The sequence below is a fragment of the Phoenix dactylifera genome, chromosome 8 (genome assembly GCF_009389715.1).
Source record: "Phoenix dactylifera cultivar Barhee BC4 chromosome 8, palm_55x_up_171113_PBpolish2nd_filt_p, whole genome shotgun sequence".
Lineage (NCBI taxonomy): Eukaryota > Viridiplantae > Streptophyta > Magnoliopsida > Arecales > Arecaceae > Phoenix > Phoenix dactylifera.
In genome coordinates, this window is record NC_052399.1 from 19,881,483 (window position 1) to 19,898,854 (window position 17,372).

Sequence of the window (17,372 nt, forward strand, 5' to 3'; positions counted from 1 at the left end):
TAGGAAGCCCATCCAAGGGATCCACATGTTCCCTTGGATGGGCATCCAATTTAATCTTTGCGAATCTGGAATAGCGATTCGGGGAACTGTTTACAGAAAAATAAAAGCACGTAAAAAAAGGGGTTTATTTGCCAAAAACAGTAACTAAAAGTGTATTGAAAAAAGATCATATCTGTGAAAGTGAGTTCCGACGCATGAAACTATTCATCATGTGCGATAACCATCCAAAGTTTTCCTCGTTGGAACATACACAGTGAATTGTTAATGTCAAGAACACCTGCTTCTACAAGGCGAAGCAGATTTTGCAGCCATTTTTTTTCTTTTCTTTAAATGAAATGTTCGATGAAGTTGCTATGAACCTATAGAAACATGAGATCAGCCATGCGATGGGCCTGATGGTAAGAGATCCAAGGTTCTGCTGTACCCTATGGCATGCACCAATTTGCAAGAACATGAGGATCGATCCTCGTCCCAATGCAAATTGATTGAAATTGAATGCTCGTGTCAGTTCATAGCCTGAATCCACTTTAATGGACGACTCACTCGCTGTAGATGCTGGAAGAAAGCAGAGCTAAACTGGCGGTGATTGGACGCAAACTAGCTGTATCACTACCTTTCCAGCCAGAGATGTAAGCCAATGAGTCCAGTTAATGTCCTAACTGGCCCAAAAACGCAGCGAGCGAGAGAGAGAGAGAGAGAGGGGAAGGCATCTTCGAAGCTAACTAACGAAGCGCCCGTACTCCTTTTGCGCGCACAAAACGTGCATGGTGAAAAATTTGTTCCCCCCATCACTCGCACCTTAACCTTGCATGCATCTTTTCCAGGAGACACGTGTCCATCTTTCCTTGTTTTATTGGAAGAAGTACTTTTGATAAACCGCTGGTAAAGCACACCAGAACCATAGTCCCTTCAACCGTATAAACTGCTCCCGCGAAACCCCATCTTTCCAAATGGAAAGGGAACAGAGTACGGCCCTCCAAGCACAAAGCCATGAGATTCCTACGCCTAAACTGTTTCTGCTGCTGCCTTAAAGCATAAAAGCGTTTTTCCCTACTGAAGGACGACCAGTGGCCAGAGTCTAAGAGACCCTCCTCCTCCTCCTTCCCCATTGGCTGCCGCAGAGGCCTCGTCTCCGCTCATCCAATGCCTCGCCGCCCGAGGGATCACGATCGCGTCGCCGGGCCATCCCTGGAGCCCAGCCTGATGGAGTTTGTGGATTCGGTGCTAGATGGCTGTGGTGATGACTGCACCGAGCCAGCGGTCATGGAGATGGGTGAGATGAGGTACAAGTCCAAGAACCTCGAGGCAGAGAGGAGGAGGAGGACCAAGCTAAATAACAAGCTCTTCTCCCTCAGAGCTCTGGTCCCCAAGATTACCAAGGTAATGACGCCCTTCGCGTTTAAATCGGAAGCAGTTGCTGATAACTCTCAGTCCACAGACAAAACCATAACCCATCATACCTTGTCCTCATCACTTCAGTTCGACTATTAATCCTCGTTTGCTCACCTTTTTCTCCTGTCTATCGTTCATCTTTAATGTCGTTGCAAGCTTTTCCAAATCCTAAATTTGCGTGTCTATTGATGGATATACAGATTTCTGAAAGGCTGCCTGAAGCAACATAGATAGCTCTGGTGATCAAACTTTTTTAGTTACTGGTCGGCCAAGTTCAAGTCAAATCTTTGATTTCCTATGACTTCTGGACAAATTTCAAATGCACAAAATCACTCTTTGAAATGGAGTAGCGATTATAAAGCTGGAATTTTAGTATCTAAAATCTTGCACCTGTGCTGCACATGTAAAGAATAAATGGTTATGATCTATCGATCGAAATCAAAGATAATTTCTCTTTATTCCTCTTGTTCACCTTGGTTTTGCTTTTTTGTATGTGAGATATTTTCCTAGATAAATGTGAGATTTTATTTCTTCTGTCATCCCTATCCCATCTAAATGGACTACTATAATAAGTCTGGGCCTTTTCCTTTTCTTGGAACTCCCCCATGTTTTTCATTAGTCGGATACTTTTTATCTTTTTTTATTTTTATTTTTCCAGGAACTCTCTCAATTACCCTACTAGTTACAATCTTTTCTCACATGCCATCCTACGAGACTGTAGAACGAATGGCCGACATACAGATGGTCGTTTCATAGATATCAGAAACCTCTAGTAATTTGTTCATATATGGTGAAATCGAGGGGGTTATTTCTCAAAAAGTCTAGGGGAGACAGACTTGTAGGGAGTTCAACTCCAAAAGAGTCAAATTCTATTTGGAGAATCATGATGCAAAGGATTGAAGATAATAAACAGGGTAAATTTTTTGGGAATAGATGATGGCAGTGTGTTAATTTTCCTAATCCTGGAGTGATGTCTCTCTAAGGAGTCGGGACTAGCATGGACAGTCCTTCTGAGTGTTTGAATAAGTTCATTGGATATGTTTAGTCAAAATACAATCAGCCTAACGGAGTGTAGTATGGAGTACATCTGTTTAGGTCTTCAACTGATACAAATAATATAGTGTTTCAGATGAGCAAGGAGTCAACCCTCACTGATGCAATGGATTACATCAAACATCTCCAGAAGCAAGTATATGACCTGAAAGTGGAGCTCTCAAAGACTCCTGACGAGGAGGTTGAGAAGCAAGGGAGTGAATCAAGCACTGAAACCATAGCTCCGCCCATGACCATCCAGTGCCAGGTACATTGATCTCTTGTTTTCTGATTTCATCTGAGATCATCCTAATGAATTCCATTGTTGGTGGTCACAGAGAAAGGTCGAGTTGAGCCCTATAGGGAAAAATAAGTACCATGTTATGATCATCAGTGAGAACAAACACGTTGGGTTCGCCAAACTGTTGGAAGCCATCAGCAACTTTGGCGTGGAAGTGACTAACATTAACTCCACAACTTTCTCTGGTTTTTCTCGCAGTGTATTCAGCCTTGATGTGAGAATTTTACTCCATTTGTAAGCCTTGCTCTTAGCTAATAGATTTTTTGCGATGAAATTGTTGGGAATAATTTTGTGGTTTTCTCATATAGGTGAAAGATGATGGAGAGATTCTTGTGACCGAGTTAAGGAAGCTTCTGTTAGCAATTGTTGGAGCTGCAGACACTTAAGACGGCCATTGATGATGAACGCCTATAAGTTATACCACAATGACCTTGCAATTCATGTTGCTTTTTAGAAAAGATTTCTAAATATTCACTTTATAGCATATGTCCATTGGAACAGCTTCATTCTCTTGCTTTATAAAATTCTAACAAGAGATGAACAGTTAATGGTTAACTAGGGATTATGAATTATTCAAGTTTCAAAGGGCTAAGACAACAATATATGGACTAAATTTGGTCTTCAAATGTTATTTTCTGCTTTATTTCTGGTTTCAAGGATCCTTTTAAACTCTGTTAAAAAATCTGTTTCTCAAATATGAGCAGATCAGTCTTTTGGTTCACATATGCATGACTTTGAGTCAACAAATTCTGTCAGTATTATATGCATGACTTGCTTCACCATATGAGAATTCTGCATATATATTCAGTCAGTACATAGAACATATTTACTCATCTAAATCATAGACTAAAGGCACTTTCAAGCACAACCATTACTAATGTGTGACCCAACCTGAGGCCTGTCATTTAAATCATAGCCTCTCTCTCTCTCTCTTCTTCTCCCTCTGTTTCTAATTGATGGATTGAACTGTGCCGGTAACAGATCGGTCCGGTTCAGTACGTCCCGATCCATAAGCAGCCATATTTTTGTTAACCATTCGGAAGACAAAATTAAGCAACTAATCACAGAGGAACAAGCCCCTCATCCATAAGCACTTTCCGATCTATGATCATTGGATGTTAGCATTAACAAAAATTAACAAGTCATAGCAAGGCAGTTAAAAAAAACTCCATATTTTAGGAGAAACTCTCAAAAATCATGCCTGGGTTCACAGAGAATGACTGTGTTTTGAGCTCTCTAGAAGCAATGAGCCCTCTTCTTTTAGTTAACATAAAAGGACAACAACCACTTCTATTATAAAAACAAGCATGGATATAATATTCTGTATGACATGTACAGTGTTCAATTTTATTCCTTATCTTAACTAAATAGAGTGTTCTAGTGCTAGGTCATACATAATTCTGAATTTCTAACCGTACTAAGAGGGTTGCTGCACAGAAATGAAAAGAACAAGATCTCCCTTGCAAAATACCATGTGGAAAATTCCATGAACTTCTCTGTTTCAATACACAAAATAACATATTCTTCAGTCCATTTTGTACCAGAGGGAGAATACGGATACAGTATCAAAAGACATTTCATCAAGTTTTATAGAAAATTATGAAGTGAATATGAAACCCTCACACAATTTAGGCTCCTGCCATTCCTTTCAATTTGATGTTTGTACTACTAATTAAGGATTGGTCTGCTCAATAGAGGAACCCTTGGTGCACACCAAAGATAGACCTGAAAGTTAAATTCTAAACCCAGTCAAGCATTTACTTCTTTGTTAATAACAAAGACTAAGTTATGACTTTCTAACACCCTAGGACAGTTTGAACCCAGAAAATCACCAATTTTATTCCTTCATCACCTTGTCTCTCTTTTCATGGTCATCTGTTTCCAGTTTACATCAATAATGTGTTTCTTGGAAAAAGTTTGCTCAAGTATAAATAGATAAACTTGCTAAGAAGGTGCTCTACATGGTCACGTGAACAAGAATCTTGTTCTTCAGGCCTTCATGGTTGCTCCATTGGACTTCCACTACTACAACTAGTATATATTATGGCTCCTCAATCTTGTTGGAAATATATCGAGTTGCTCCTTATCACGATGCAATTCTTCAACTTCAAAATAAGCACCTGTCATCATAGTCACCATAACGAGTATGTGCACTGCATGATACTTGTTTGAGGTCGAGAATAGGATTAAGTGGATAAAGCAACAATAAACTTGATGATTTAAAGATAGGATTTTTTATCAGATTAAGCAACAATAATCTTGATTATTAAAGTTTGCTGGAATCTAAAATGATACATGGTGCATCCATTGCTAGGAAACAACTGACTCTTCAGCTTTTTATTCTTTGGCAATATCAGTGGAACCAACAAACAACCCGCTAGATGTTTATATAATCGCATATTTTAAGCTATTCCTCGAAAAGAATTTTACCGTCTCTCTAAGCAAGGCAAAGGCGCAACTGCCCGTATAGACCACCGAAAATGTATCGGTATTAAGAAAGAAGGTAAACAGCATGAATGCTTGACCAACCAAATCAAGAAACTACTAAAAAATCCAACAAAAGAGAGATTAAAAAAAAAAGGAAGAAGAAGAAGAAGATTTTCCAGTAATGAAGAAATCGCAGCAGTTAGCAAGTGAGTCACCTTCAAAGTGAGACTGTGTCCGACCAAGGATCATAACATTGAAGTAGCGCAGGTTGTCTTCAGACGGAGGGGTACCGATCCCAGGAGCTGAAAGAAAAGATGGCAACCCATCATCCAAAACCTAACTTTAATCTAAAATCGATCAGGAAAACCCTAGTACCCCGAAAAGAAATTCAGCCATAATATTTCCCAGAAAACCTAAAGATATTTTACACCCATCTCAATTGACCAAGAAGATAAGCAAGAAATCAAGAAAAAAAGGAAAGCAAGATTAGAAGAAGAGGAGTACAGGTACATATCTGGTTCGCTGAGCAGCTGCTGCGTTTCCTGTGAGTTCACGGGGTCAAGAATTAGAAATCAGAGAGCAGAGGAGCGCAGGGAAAGGAGAGAAGGTGAGATCCCCTCGTATCGCGAGGCCGACGCTCTTCCGCCCAAGATCTTAGAAATCCGGACGTAAGGACGTAAGAGAAAAGATGGGAAAGGGAATTGGATTGGGCAAGGAGGAGTACCTTGATAACTCTTCGAGGTAGATTGCTGCTCGCCATTCGTCCGAGATTGGGGTTAGGGTTTACTCATCTTCCGTTATAGCTTCTGACAAACGGAGGGGAGGAAAGGTTGAAGAGAAGAAGAAAGACATGGTGTATGAAAATAGAGGGGGAATAGCATGGCGCATCGCATGCTCGGGAGTTCTGGTCTCCTGGGGGGAAAAAAAAAAGAAGTGATGTTTGACACTTGTCGCAAGGAGAGTTTTGAACTCTCCTTTAATATATTTTATAAATGTGAGACAATATTTTTTAATATATAAAAATATTTTAAATTTACATATTACAATTGTAACTTATGACAGACAATGACATAAAGATACTGATTAAAATTCAAAGAATTAGAGTTATGAATTAGAATTTCTATTACATTTTTCAAAGTCGTGTCTAGAAACATTCTAGGACACAACATAATGCTTATTTGAAGATATCTAAAACTTGAATTTTTCTGGCTAAATGACAATAAAAAGCCTCTAATATTTTAAGGGGATGGAGAGGAGTATGCCAAGGGACGAAAATATGTTCTACTAGTAGTTCAATTGAGGGATATATATGTTTTAAATCCTGTCTTTATAGGTACCATGTTCAATTCCAAATAAATCAAGAGACCAAAAACATAAATTAAGAGCATTTTAGGAGCTTTGTGCATATAAACTCTTTATAATTTTAGGATAAAACAATCAACTTATTTCAAACTATTAAAGATTTGATTGCCCATTAGTGAATATTCCATAAATGTAAAATCTAATTAGAATCTACAGAACTACAATGACTTGGAATTCAAGTATATCTTTTCACGCGCCAATATGCAAAATTGAAGGATTGAAAGGTTTATACACAAAATAAAGTGAATTCAAAAAATCCTATTTTAAATATTTGCTTTAAATTTCTTTTCCTTTTGTTTTATTATGACAGTCATAATAGGAGCTTTAAGCATCGAGCACAGGAGAAGAAGAGCATAAAAGATGGAAAATGGAGGAAAACAAGTAAGGTCTTTGAAAAGTGATCCCAGTTGAATGGGCATCAATTTCCTCATGTTTCTAGTATAATCAAAATGAGGATTTAGTAGGAATAAAGTCTAACTTCCCGTGATCAAAGAAATTTGGAGTAGTTTACAGACCAAAAGAGAAGCAAATCATGTCATAAAGCCTTTACAAGGTGTAGAGTGATGGGTTATTGATGATAATTGCTCAGGAATTTGTTAATGTTTGTAAACAAGTCCTGTGGTAGAAAGATATCAAATGCCAGCAATATTGAATCGCCATTAATGATAAACGTTTGATGTCTAAAATCATTAACATCATACTACCAGGAACTCTCTCTCTCACACGCACATACATATGAGAGTTGCTGTTACAAAAAGTGGTAACAATCGCTGCTTATCACAGCATTCATCCTGATCCCCTAAATTTAATTCTCCTCTGACAAATATTCATCCACATAAATTTTCAAACGGATGTGATACTCATACGTCCATTTTGACCGTTAAATTTTAACCAAGAACTATATCAAGAAACATCAGTGATGTGGGGTCGGAACCCCGACACCAGCCCACACACCGGCCGAGCAGGGAAAGCATCTGCGTCCCTCCCGAGGTATTGTCCGCTCTGGGATTGCCGCTTCGGGTCTGCGGGAGGTCGCCCAGGGAGGTCGCCCAGGGCCGGAGCCCAATGACAGTCCCAATGACAGTCCCGAGCCCTGACGGCGCGGGGGTCCGCGGAGGTTGCCCCCTACCCTCACGGTTTTGTCCTATAAAAGACGCCTCGTGAGGAAAGGTTTTAGGCCTCCTCATTATAAGGCACAGACCTTTCCGCTGATTAGCCGATGTGGGACTAAACTGGGAACCCCATCCCACAACACAGCCCCCCCAGTGGGAAGGTCTGTGCGTGGCCGGGGCCCTTCCTCTAGCGCCAACTGATGTGGGGTCGGAACCCCGACACCAGCCCACACACCGGCCGAGCAGGGAAAGCATCTGCGTCCCTCCCGAGGTATTGTCCGCTCTGGGATTGCCGCTTCGGGTCTGCGGGAGGTCGCCCAGGGCCGGAGCCCAATGACAGTCCCAATGACAGTCCCGAGCCCTGACGGCGCGGGGGTCCGCGGAGGTTGCCCCCTACCCTCACGGTTTTGTCCTATAAAAGGCGCCTCGTGAGGAAAGGTTTTAGGCCTCCTCATTATAAGGCACAGACCTTTCTGCTGATTAGCCGATGTGGGACTAAACTGGGAACCCCATCCCACAACACAGCCCCCCCAGTGGGAAGGTCTGTGCGTGGCCGGGGCCCTTCCTCTAGCGCCAACTGATGTGGGGTCGGAACCCCGACACCAGCCCACACACCGGCCGAGCAGGGAAAGCATCTGCGTCCCTCCCGAGGTATTGTCCGCTCTGGGATTGCCGCTTCGGGTCTGCGGGAGGTCGCCCAGGGAGGTCGCCTAGGGCCGGAGCCCAATGACAGTCCCGAGCCCTGACGGCGCGGGGGTCCGCGGAGGTTGCCCCCTACCCTCACGGTTTTGTCCTATAAAAGGCGCCTCGTGAGGAAAGGTTTTAGGCCTCCTCATTATAAGGCACAGACCTTTCCGCTGATTAGCCGATGTGGGACTAAACTGGGAACCCCCGGACAGTGATAGGAAACCCATCACTGTCCTCCAAGCGTTTGGAGTGAGTTGCGCCGGGACCAACTGGCATACCGCCAGCAACTCATTCACAAAGCTGTGAAGAGGAAATCGGAGGCCGGCCCAGAGTGACTCCGAGTGCACTCCGATCCGGCCTACCGGAGGATCGGTTACCCGATCCCTTCGCCTGGCGGGTTCCAAATGGAACCCGTGAAGAGGGAAAAACCACTCTTCAGTCATCTCGACCTCCAGGACACTCATGGTGGATACTACTTCGCTAGGCAAAGAACCCATTACAAGAGAGGGAAATCAAAAAGAAGGGGGACCTGGGAAAGATGCCGGAGAAAAGGGACTTCGGTCTGAGGAAGACTGGGAGAATAGGAAGCTGGAAGCAGAAGGCAATAGAAACAGGACAGGGGGCCGGGGGAGAGTTTATATAGACCTCCCCAATGACCCGGATCAGCGAAGAAAGCGCTGCGTCCTGGTTAGATGATAACACGTGTCGGCCTAAAAGACAAAACGACACATTTAATTAGGGCTAGCGCTTCGAATGTCGAAGCGCCCCATCGGATCGTGCGGAAAGGCATCCGCAATCGAAGATCGTGCGGCCCCATCATGAGCCCACGACGCGAGGACGCTTCGCAAAAGGTGTCCCAATAATGAGGTTCTTCGGAAAAGAAGAGACACCGCCTATTAAAGGCACCTCGAAGCGTTCGATAACTCAAAACGCACAGTAAATCAAAATTTTCGGAATTCGTGATGACCCAATTAAAGCTACTTCCCGCGCTCCAGCTGATAGCCAACTGGAGCTCGGAAGTCGGGGGGTAGTGTTAGGGGAAAAACCCTAAGTCATATATCCACAGAGGCGCTCGGCCGAAGAGCGCCGATCGGAAAGCCGCTCGGCCAAAGGATGCCGACCAGGAAGGCGCTCGACTAGAGGGCGTCGACCAGAGCGCGCGCCAAGAGGTGCCCCACCCAAAGCTGCTCGGTTAGAAAGTGCCGACCAAAGACAGCGCCAAGGCGCTCTGCTAGAAGGTGCTCGCCTAAAGGGCGCCGACCAGGAGTACTTGAAGCAACCCCGCCACAGGACGCCCCATTAGGCGACCAGCTCGGCTCGGCACTCTTGCCGAGCCGATGCCTTAACCAAATGTTCAACCTCCGCCTAAAGTCCAAGGGACTGACAACTCCTACGGCTTGCGACCTGCCACTATCTCCAAGCCATCAAGGCATAAGATCTTCGCAGGTATTCGGCACGACCTGCCATTAATGCACGAGACTCTCTCAAGCCTCCGATGCACTCAGTCATTTAATGAACACGGCCCAAGACGATCTCCGGATCACTGAACCATCAGAGCGCATGGCTCTACCTGACCGCCGGTTCATTCGGTAATAAATGCACTTACCATCCACAGACCCCAGGCCCGCTACGGCCGGCGGTTCAACCACTCCAACAGGTCCGATCGACCGTGACAACTCCCTGATTCCGGTCTGATTCGGCCCTGTTCTCCACTATGCCATAAATGGGCCAAATCGTGCCCAATTATCACAGACAGGGACAAATCCCCCGGTTACCTCCCAGGTAACGTAATCCCCTCCTATAAAAGGGAAGCTGGGAGAACCAAGGGGGGAGGAGAACAAACAAAAAACGGAAACAGATCTCCGGGACTGAACCCGCCGGGAAGCATAGACACAATTGAGGACATCATCCTCTTCGTCTTCTTTATCCTATCCAAATATTCTTGCTGTCTTCTCCATATACTCTCTTCCCTGCTCTCTCCACATACTTGCCCCCTCTTACTTAGGCATCGGAGGGCCGGCGCCGGGGAGCCCGGCCACCGGTTTTCCTTGCAGGACTTGCACACCCCCCCGCAGCGGAGGACGCAGCCGGCCGGCGCACCGCCGTCTGCCCCCTGTAGCAGCGGAGCTCCTCCTTCCCCGGCTTCGCGGCGGCCCCCGGGTCCAATTTCCAGCAACAATCAGCAAAGCCTGTAAGAATTTATCTTACTAAATACGCAACTTCAAACTCATGACAGCCCTAAATTTTTCCACCAAGTTTGCATACCACGCTAAAGATACTTCCCAATCTAAAAATAGTACATATGACAACTCGTAGAAATTAAACAGAGCTGAACCTTGATTCATCACTTTTTAACTTAAAATCACTTTGTAAAGCAGCCAGACCATGCTTCCAATCACTAGTTCAGACAGTGACACTAATGATTTCCAAACAAATCGCAAATAGGATCGTGCAGCCACAGTCAAACTAAAATTAACTAAAGAAATAAGAATGAAAACTAGAAACTTAGAATTTCACAGGCACACTAATTGCAGCATCACCATCCTTATGTATGGGCAAGGCTCCAGAATGGTCGGAGTCACTGAAAGAAATTATTAATCAGAGATTAGAACACTAAATATCGCCAATTTCAACTAGCTTACACAAAGTTCATAATATTATTAACTTAAATAATAAAATATATTGTCAAATTTAAAAAGAGACGATAAACCACCTCTGCATCCTCTGCTCCACCAGCCTTTCCAGTACCCTCCCTCGCATCTTCTGCTGTAGCCAGAGAATGACACCACTAATCAGGGCAAAGATCTTGATAAAAAATTCCTAATAACAATAATAATAATAACAGCAGCAGCAGCTTAAACAACTTAAAGTCTGGGTTCAATGAGCTAGAAAATGTCAGAAAGCGATCAGACTAAAATTCCAGATATAGAAGGAAAGATGGAGTCTTGCATTTTGTAAGAAGAAATAATTTTGATGCCGTTGCCTCAACCAAAAGAAAAAAAGAAGAAATAAATTTTGGCATGCTTTGAACAAAAGCCAATCAAGGGAGCACATCACAACAATTAAGAAGGCCAGATTAGAAATACGGGAACCAGAAAACTTTCTACAATATCAAAAGTCATTGCCACTAAAACTTGCATTTTACAACAAAAAGTTTTGTAATCATTTCTAGGTAAATATTATCACTCTCCTAAACAAATATAAGCACATTTGACATGAAAATCCACCTACAGAAAGGAAAATACTCCCTCTAAAGACCTCATGACAGATGCGAAATCTTTTGGAATGCTACGTTTTTTGTGAGAAAAACTTCCATACCTTATGCAATCATATTTGATCATAATCGTCAAAAAACAGTCAGAAGAAGGTACCGCCTTCCTACTCAATTCGAAAACACAGCTGGAATGGGAGGTGACAACTGACCCAAAAGTCGTTCGTTCAGTTCTGGTCCATTGCAAAGTCGGGCCAAAGAGGTCTCACAATTTAAAAGAAATGGAAGGATGCATTATTATGTTTATTTATTACTTCTCAATTCATGAAGCCATGTTCTCTGACTTGTTTTTCTATTTCTGTAATAAGGAAATCAGCTGTGCAACATATAGTCCCTGCAGCTTTGTGACTCAAAAGTGAATCCACACCATTCGCTAGCATCATAACTGGCCTAATTAATTAATTTGTGTATCCAAAATAGAATAGATGAAAAATACGGAAAATTTTAAGGGGTAACATCGAAGCCACTGTGAACAGAACAATAAAAGAAAGGTTTTGGTTGTTTAGACCTCAGAGTCTCTAAAAAAAATCACCAAAATCCTATGCAGCATATTGACATCCAACCATGATATTTAAAAATTTAACCAAATAACTTACAAAAGAAAAGTTTATCTAGAACAATAAAGGAAAACAGAACTATCCTGAAGCTTATGCATAGTTTTTAACCTGAGATGCCACAGCAACAAGCAACCATAACCATAATGTCCCACAACAAGATAGAATACTAAAATAATGTCTTCATTGTACTCATTGAAAAACAAAGGACCTGCTGGAAGCACAACCCCCACAATAGAATTGCTATTACCTCCATCCTCTGGAATGTCAGTGGTCCACAGGGTGAGATTATCCCTCAAAAGTTGCATAATCAATGTGCTGTCTTTGTAAGACTCCTCACTTAGTGAATCAAGCTCAGAGATGGCCTCATCAAAAGCTAGCTTGGCAAGGTGGCAGGCTCTGGAATGCAAGTTAAGGTAACATCAATCTGTAGTACTAGTAGGATATACAACATGCATAGTATTTCACTTCTGTTAAGTAACCAATACCTTTCAGGTGAGTTCATAATCTCATAATAAAAGACAGAGAAATTCAATGCTAAACCCAGTCGAATTGGATGTGTGGGAGACAGATCTGCCTCAGCTGTACGGGTAGCCGCCTGTAGAAATTAAGAATCAGCACACAAACAGGTCGCTACTTTTTGGTGAAGATTAGTAATTGTAATACAAAACATATGCTGGCATCCATTTATAGAGCAAAAAAAGATATATTAATTAAAAATTCTAGCCATAGATCTGGATTTACCAAACAGTGTGCTAATCCAAGCATGACGATAAAAAAAATTAATCAACTAGAACTACTCCATAATTATTTGCTATTAAAATTTCAAAAAGAATTATGGATAAAAAACTTGAAAAACAAAACAGCACAAAGCATTTCTAACAAACTTATTTTGGGTTAGATTATACAGCTGTAATAGCTCTATGAAGAGATGCATTCCATTCAGAACCTGTTCCCCAAATAAAGAATGTCAATAGTGGATAGATGCCACATCAATGCCCTCCAAGAATTTTACTTCGATTTATGCATATCAGAAACCTTAGCAGATTAGGCACTGTTGTAACCCTTAGATATGGTGCTTGAGATATTCAGTTAGAGGAAAACTGCATCATAATCTTGTGTTCTAAACAACCCCGTTAAGGACCATCTGTTCTAAAATGAGTTAAAACATGACAACAGAAACCTTTTTTGGCATGTAAATATTAACAACCAACAAAGCAATTTCTAAAACAACTTTTAACCATTAATTTGTTTTGTCTCGACCTTCAATTAGCATTTAAGTCGAGTTCTTGCTTAGTGACAGCATGAATATGCCTTCCATTTAGTAATACATTGTTAAAATTTAGCTCTTCGTGGAAATTTTCCCAAGAATTCAACTTTGATAGACTTGCATTAGTGTCATATATAGAGAAAAACAGATCAATATATAGACAATCTTAATCAAAACTTCCTCAAGATAACCAATAAGCAGCACAGACCTTTTTACAATAACGATGCTCCAATTAGAGATAAGGAAAAAAAAATCTAGTTTCTTTATCCAAAAATAGCAAATATTGACCTATTAAACTTTATACGACTTGGTTTTTAAAATGCCCCAAGAACCTTTGAAAAATCATGGGAAAAAAATAATCAAGAATACCCCAAATTCTAAATGCTGGCTCATGTTTTTCAAAACAATCTATTCAATAATCTTGAGCAGGATATCAAATAAATGTAGAGAAATATATATTCAGATTCTGTCTGAGATGGTCTTGCTTTTGACGCTAGCCCATAGTGACAAATTAATCCCTATGAAAAGATAAGTAACAGAGGTTGGACCTAGATGATAATAAAACCCTTGTCAGGTTAGAGCCAACAAGGTGAACATAAAAATAGGATTGGTTAACAAATCTCGGTGATCATTCTACCATACATAAATAATCACTCTTTAAGATGATCAGTTCATAAGTCCTTACAAAATAAATAGCAAGAACAAAATAATAAAGCACGGTCTTACAAACTTATATGGGCATTGAGTCAAGTTACTATATAACTATAAAGTGCTAGACTCATCATAATTATAAACAACTAATGGCATTACAAGCTCAATCTGAATTTTAATAACTGACTCAAGTTCCGATAAACAGGCTCCAACTGTTCTCACCATAAATCAAATAATCCAATACCTCTGGATTTTAAACTAGTTCTCACAACAGGTAACTTAAAAGAAAAAAAATTCAAGAATAATCTCATTACACCACTTCATTGTTACTAACTTAATCTCAGAACTATTGTAATTATGTCACACTCATGCAAAAATATAATTGCAGTAAAACCAATAGATGCCGACTACAAGCTATATCAAGTTATCAACAATTAGAAAAAAAGTGATTATTCGTACATAAACTTGACTGGACACCATATAAAATAATAATACTTTCTTACGCCAATGAGGGGTGTCCAATGAAGTATTCTAATCTATTATTCTATATTCACCACATTAATGCCAGTGCAACATGTCCATCTACTATAAATTTGTGGAAAATAGTCAACTATTATCTTATAAGAAGTATAAAACTACTTCCAATTAAATTTATCAAAAGCAACCCGAGAAATTTTTACTTTATTTTACTACTAACGGAAATAGTCATCACCTCTAGACAAGGCATCCACACAAAGAAACATGATTTAACAACAATTTATCACTATATAGCTCTACTGAAACTCCTTCTAGATACCTACCCATAGGGAGGAACATCCACATACATACATATTATACATAACACATACATATACACATACATATTATACATACATACATACATACATACATGTGTGTATATACATATCCTTTAAAAGAGTGCCTCTTTTACACGCCTTTTGGAAAGAATCGTTAAATCAAGTACTCGTTTAGACGAAGAAAGTACGACTGCTTTAAAAGTTGTAAATGCACTTGTTTAGAGTATCTGCATACTTGTTCGAACACATGGCCCACTTTGTAACAATTGCAACTTACTTAGGCAAGACAAAAAAGGAGAAGTGATAGAGCTCTAATGACAAGTAGTCAATACGGGTTTGAAGTTAATTATATCATATAAGACACTATACGGGTTTGATAAAGATCTTTAACCTGATAGGCCTTGTGGGACTGCTCTGCAGCCTCTCTCCTTTCAGTGCCAGTCTTGAACTCAGCCATGTAACGATAGTAGTCTCCCTTCCTGCAGGAAGACCAAAAAAGAACTCGACACTCCAGAACCCCAAAAGATCCACCAGAATCCCAGCACAGGGCTGTCAGATCTGACTCACATCTTGTAGTAAAACACGGAGGACTCCCCGGAAGAGGACGAAGGGATGAGATGCTCGTCGATCACGGTCATGACGTCGATGCAGATGTTGGAGAGCTCCGACTCCACCTTCTGGCGGTACTCTTGGATCCTCTTCACGTGCTGTTCGTTACCCTTGGCCTCCTCCTTCTGCTCGATGGAGGAGAGGATCCTCCACGACGCCCTCCTCGCCCCGATCACATTCTTGTACCCCACGGAGAGCAGGTTCCTCTCCTCCACGGTCATATCCACGTCAAGCTTCGCCACCTTCTTCATCGATTCCACCATCTCTGCACCAAAGCAAAGCGCCAAAACCCTAATTCCAAGCCCGATTGGAGGATCGAAACCCTAGTGTTTCGCGATCCGGGGAACGGGGCCGAAACCCTACCGTCGTATCGCTCAGCCTGCTCGGCGAGCTTGGCGACATAGACGTAGTTCTCACGCTCCCTCTGCGACGCCATCGGAGATCCGATCCGACTTTCCCTTCCTCTTGTCCTCCTCCTCTTCGCGGCCCTGCCTCTGTTTCCCTTGGCTTCGGGAGATTGACAGCAAAAGCGGTCAAAAACAAAAAAAAGAGGGCCGGGGGGGAGTGGTGGAGGGGTTACCAAACGTCATAGTATTGAGAGGTTGTGTGATAAGCATTTCCGACCGTAGGATCATAAATATACAGTGTGGAGGCGTGGAGCCAGGATGGATTTATTTTATATATATATTAGGAAATTAAATGACGATAAGACTTGTGCAGGGGGGATGCGCTCGATGACTTCAGGCCTTAGGATTCTACCTTGGTGGGGTATGCCCAGCTGGAGTTAGGGGATCCTAAAGTTCGGGTCTATAAAACCTATCATTTCTAAATACAAATGTTATCGATCTAGATTTCGATTTGATAGAGTTTTAATGAGGAATTAAACATCCATTACTAGATCTAAGGGATTTGCACTGAGATATGGTGTTGTATTCGAGTTGAATAATTATTATAATGTTAATTTTTTAACAAGGTAGGTGTGACATCTCATGTCCAAGATGAGATTGGCCCTATCATGTTAACATGAGACCGACCAGATCTACGTACTAAATACGGATAGTGCTAACCAGGATCGAATTTGTGCTGGACTCTGAATAGAGATCTCAAGTTTAGAAGGTTTGTGTATGATAGATTATGGAACAAAAATCATATAACACGGGCACTATAATAAATCGTATGAAGCGGGATTCATTTTTTGTCATATTTTCTCTTACGCGCATCTTAAAGAGAAAATCCAAAAGTCAAATAAAGATAGAACTTCTCCTACTAACAGAATCTATCAATTCTATAACTTAAAAAAAATAACAAAAAATCACACACTAATAGAGACTGTCGCATCCTTTTTTTCTTCTTGTCAAGTAATACACACTCATCGGCTTCTTGATACATAGGTTAAGCTTCTTCGATACACACATAGCAACAATTCAATACATACCTTCAGATAAATCAATACATAATATGGTATTCACTAGTATAATAGTATATAGCTAGTTAATATATACCTAGTAATATAGTTATCCAACATTCTAATACATATATGTAGATAAATCGATACACACTTTGCATAATATAATGCATACCAGTACACATTATATAATTAAGTAATATATACTCGTCGGCTTCTTGATACATACTATAAGCTTTTTTGATACACACCCAGCAGCAACCTAAGACATTTCTTTAGATAAATCCGTGCATAGTTTTTAGAATATGGTATTCACTAGTACACATTGCACGGTCAAGTAATATATAGTTAGTAAAATAGTCATCCAATATTTCAATACATACCTTTAGGTAAATTGATACACAACTTCTAGAAGGAAGGGAGAAAAAGACTTTCACAGATAAGAGAGACGGCTTGATAAGAAAGAGGATAGAAGAAGAGGCTCAATAAGGAAGAAAAAGAA

At 41.1% G+C, this 17,372-nt stretch overlaps 2 protein-coding genes and 1 long non-coding RNA gene across 7 annotated transcripts; 1 reads left to right on the forward strand and 2 right to left on the reverse strand.

Annotated features, from left to right (window-relative positions):
* The first annotated feature begins 1,203 nt into the window (after positions 1 to 1,203).
* LOC103723067 (transcription factor UDT1) lies at positions 1,204 to 4,221 on the forward strand. Its single transcript, XM_026799959.2, has 3 exons — positions 1,204 to 1,380; positions 2,468 to 2,692; positions 2,763 to 4,221. The coding sequence occupies exons 1-3, from the start codon at positions 1,204 to 1,206 to the stop codon at positions 2,961 to 2,963; spliced, it is 603 nt and encodes a 200-aa protein (XP_026655760.2). The 3' UTR covers positions 2,964 to 4,221.
* A 13-nt stretch (positions 4,222 to 4,234) lies between these two features.
* On the reverse strand, positions 4,235 to 6,105 carry LOC103723058. Of its 4 annotated transcripts, XR_005512959.1 has the most exons (5): positions 5,877 to 6,087; positions 5,657 to 5,694; positions 5,368 to 5,454; positions 4,578 to 4,845; positions 4,235 to 4,450 (listed from the first exon to the last, which is right to left on the reverse strand). It is a non-coding gene; the product is annotated as an uncharacterized LOC103723058 (long non-coding RNA). The 4 variants fall into 4 exon arrangements; XR_606570.4 differs by lacking the exon at positions 4,235 to 4,450 and having other exon boundaries at positions 4,535 to 4,845; positions 5,657 to 5,805; positions 5,877 to 6,101; XR_606569.4 differs by lacking the exon at positions 4,235 to 4,450 and having other exon boundaries at positions 4,535 to 4,845; positions 5,877 to 6,088.
* Positions 6,106 to 10,556: 4,451 nt separating this feature from the next.
* Positions 10,557 to 16,045, reverse strand: LOC103723057 (14-3-3-like protein D). Of its 2 annotated transcripts, none has more exons than XM_008813853.4 (7): positions 15,829 to 16,045; positions 15,424 to 15,730; positions 15,248 to 15,335; positions 12,627 to 12,736; positions 12,389 to 12,537; positions 11,027 to 11,076; positions 10,557 to 10,894 (listed from the first exon to the last, which is right to left on the reverse strand). In XM_008813853.4, exons 1-7 carry the CDS (start codon positions 15,899 to 15,901, stop codon positions 10,892 to 10,894), a joined length of 780 nt encoding a protein of 259 aa, XP_008812075.1. In that variant the 5' UTR covers positions 15,902 to 16,045; the 3' UTR covers positions 10,557 to 10,891. The 2 variants fall into 2 exon arrangements, with proteins under 2 accessions (XP_008812075.1, XP_008812074.1); XM_008813852.4 differs by having other exon boundaries at positions 11,027 to 11,079.
* Positions 16,046 to 17,372: the final 1,327 nt, after the last annotated feature.

What these genes read in the sequence shown, in the direction of transcription:
- LOC103723057 (XM_008813852.4), bottom strand. Translation starts at nt 15,901, where the DNA reads ATGGCGTCGCAGAGGGAGCGTGAGAACTACGTCTATGTCGCCAAGCTC. An exon ending in GCAGGCTGAGCGATACGACG is followed by an intron (nt 15,731 to 15,828) that starts GTAGGGTTTCGG and finishes GCTTTGGTGCAG; the next exon opens with AGATGGTGGAATCGATGAAG. An exon ending in AGTCCCACAAGGCCTATCAG is followed by an intron (nt 12,737 to 15,247) that starts GTTAAAGATCTT and finishes TAATTTCTACAG; the next exon opens with GCGGCTACCCGTACAGCTGA.
- LOC103723067 (XM_026799959.2), top strand. Translation starts at nt 1,204, where the DNA reads ATGGAGTTTGTGGATTCGGTGCTAGATGGCTGTGGTGATGACTGCACC. An exon ending in TGGTCCCCAAGATTACCAAG is followed by an intron (nt 1,381 to 2,467) that starts GTAATGACGCCC and finishes AACGGAGTGTAG; the next exon opens with TATGGAGTACATCTGTTTAG. An exon ending in CCATGACCATCCAGTGCCAG is followed by an intron (nt 2,693 to 2,762) that starts GTACATTGATCT and finishes TGGTGGTCACAG; the next exon opens with AGAAAGGTCGAGTTGAGCCC.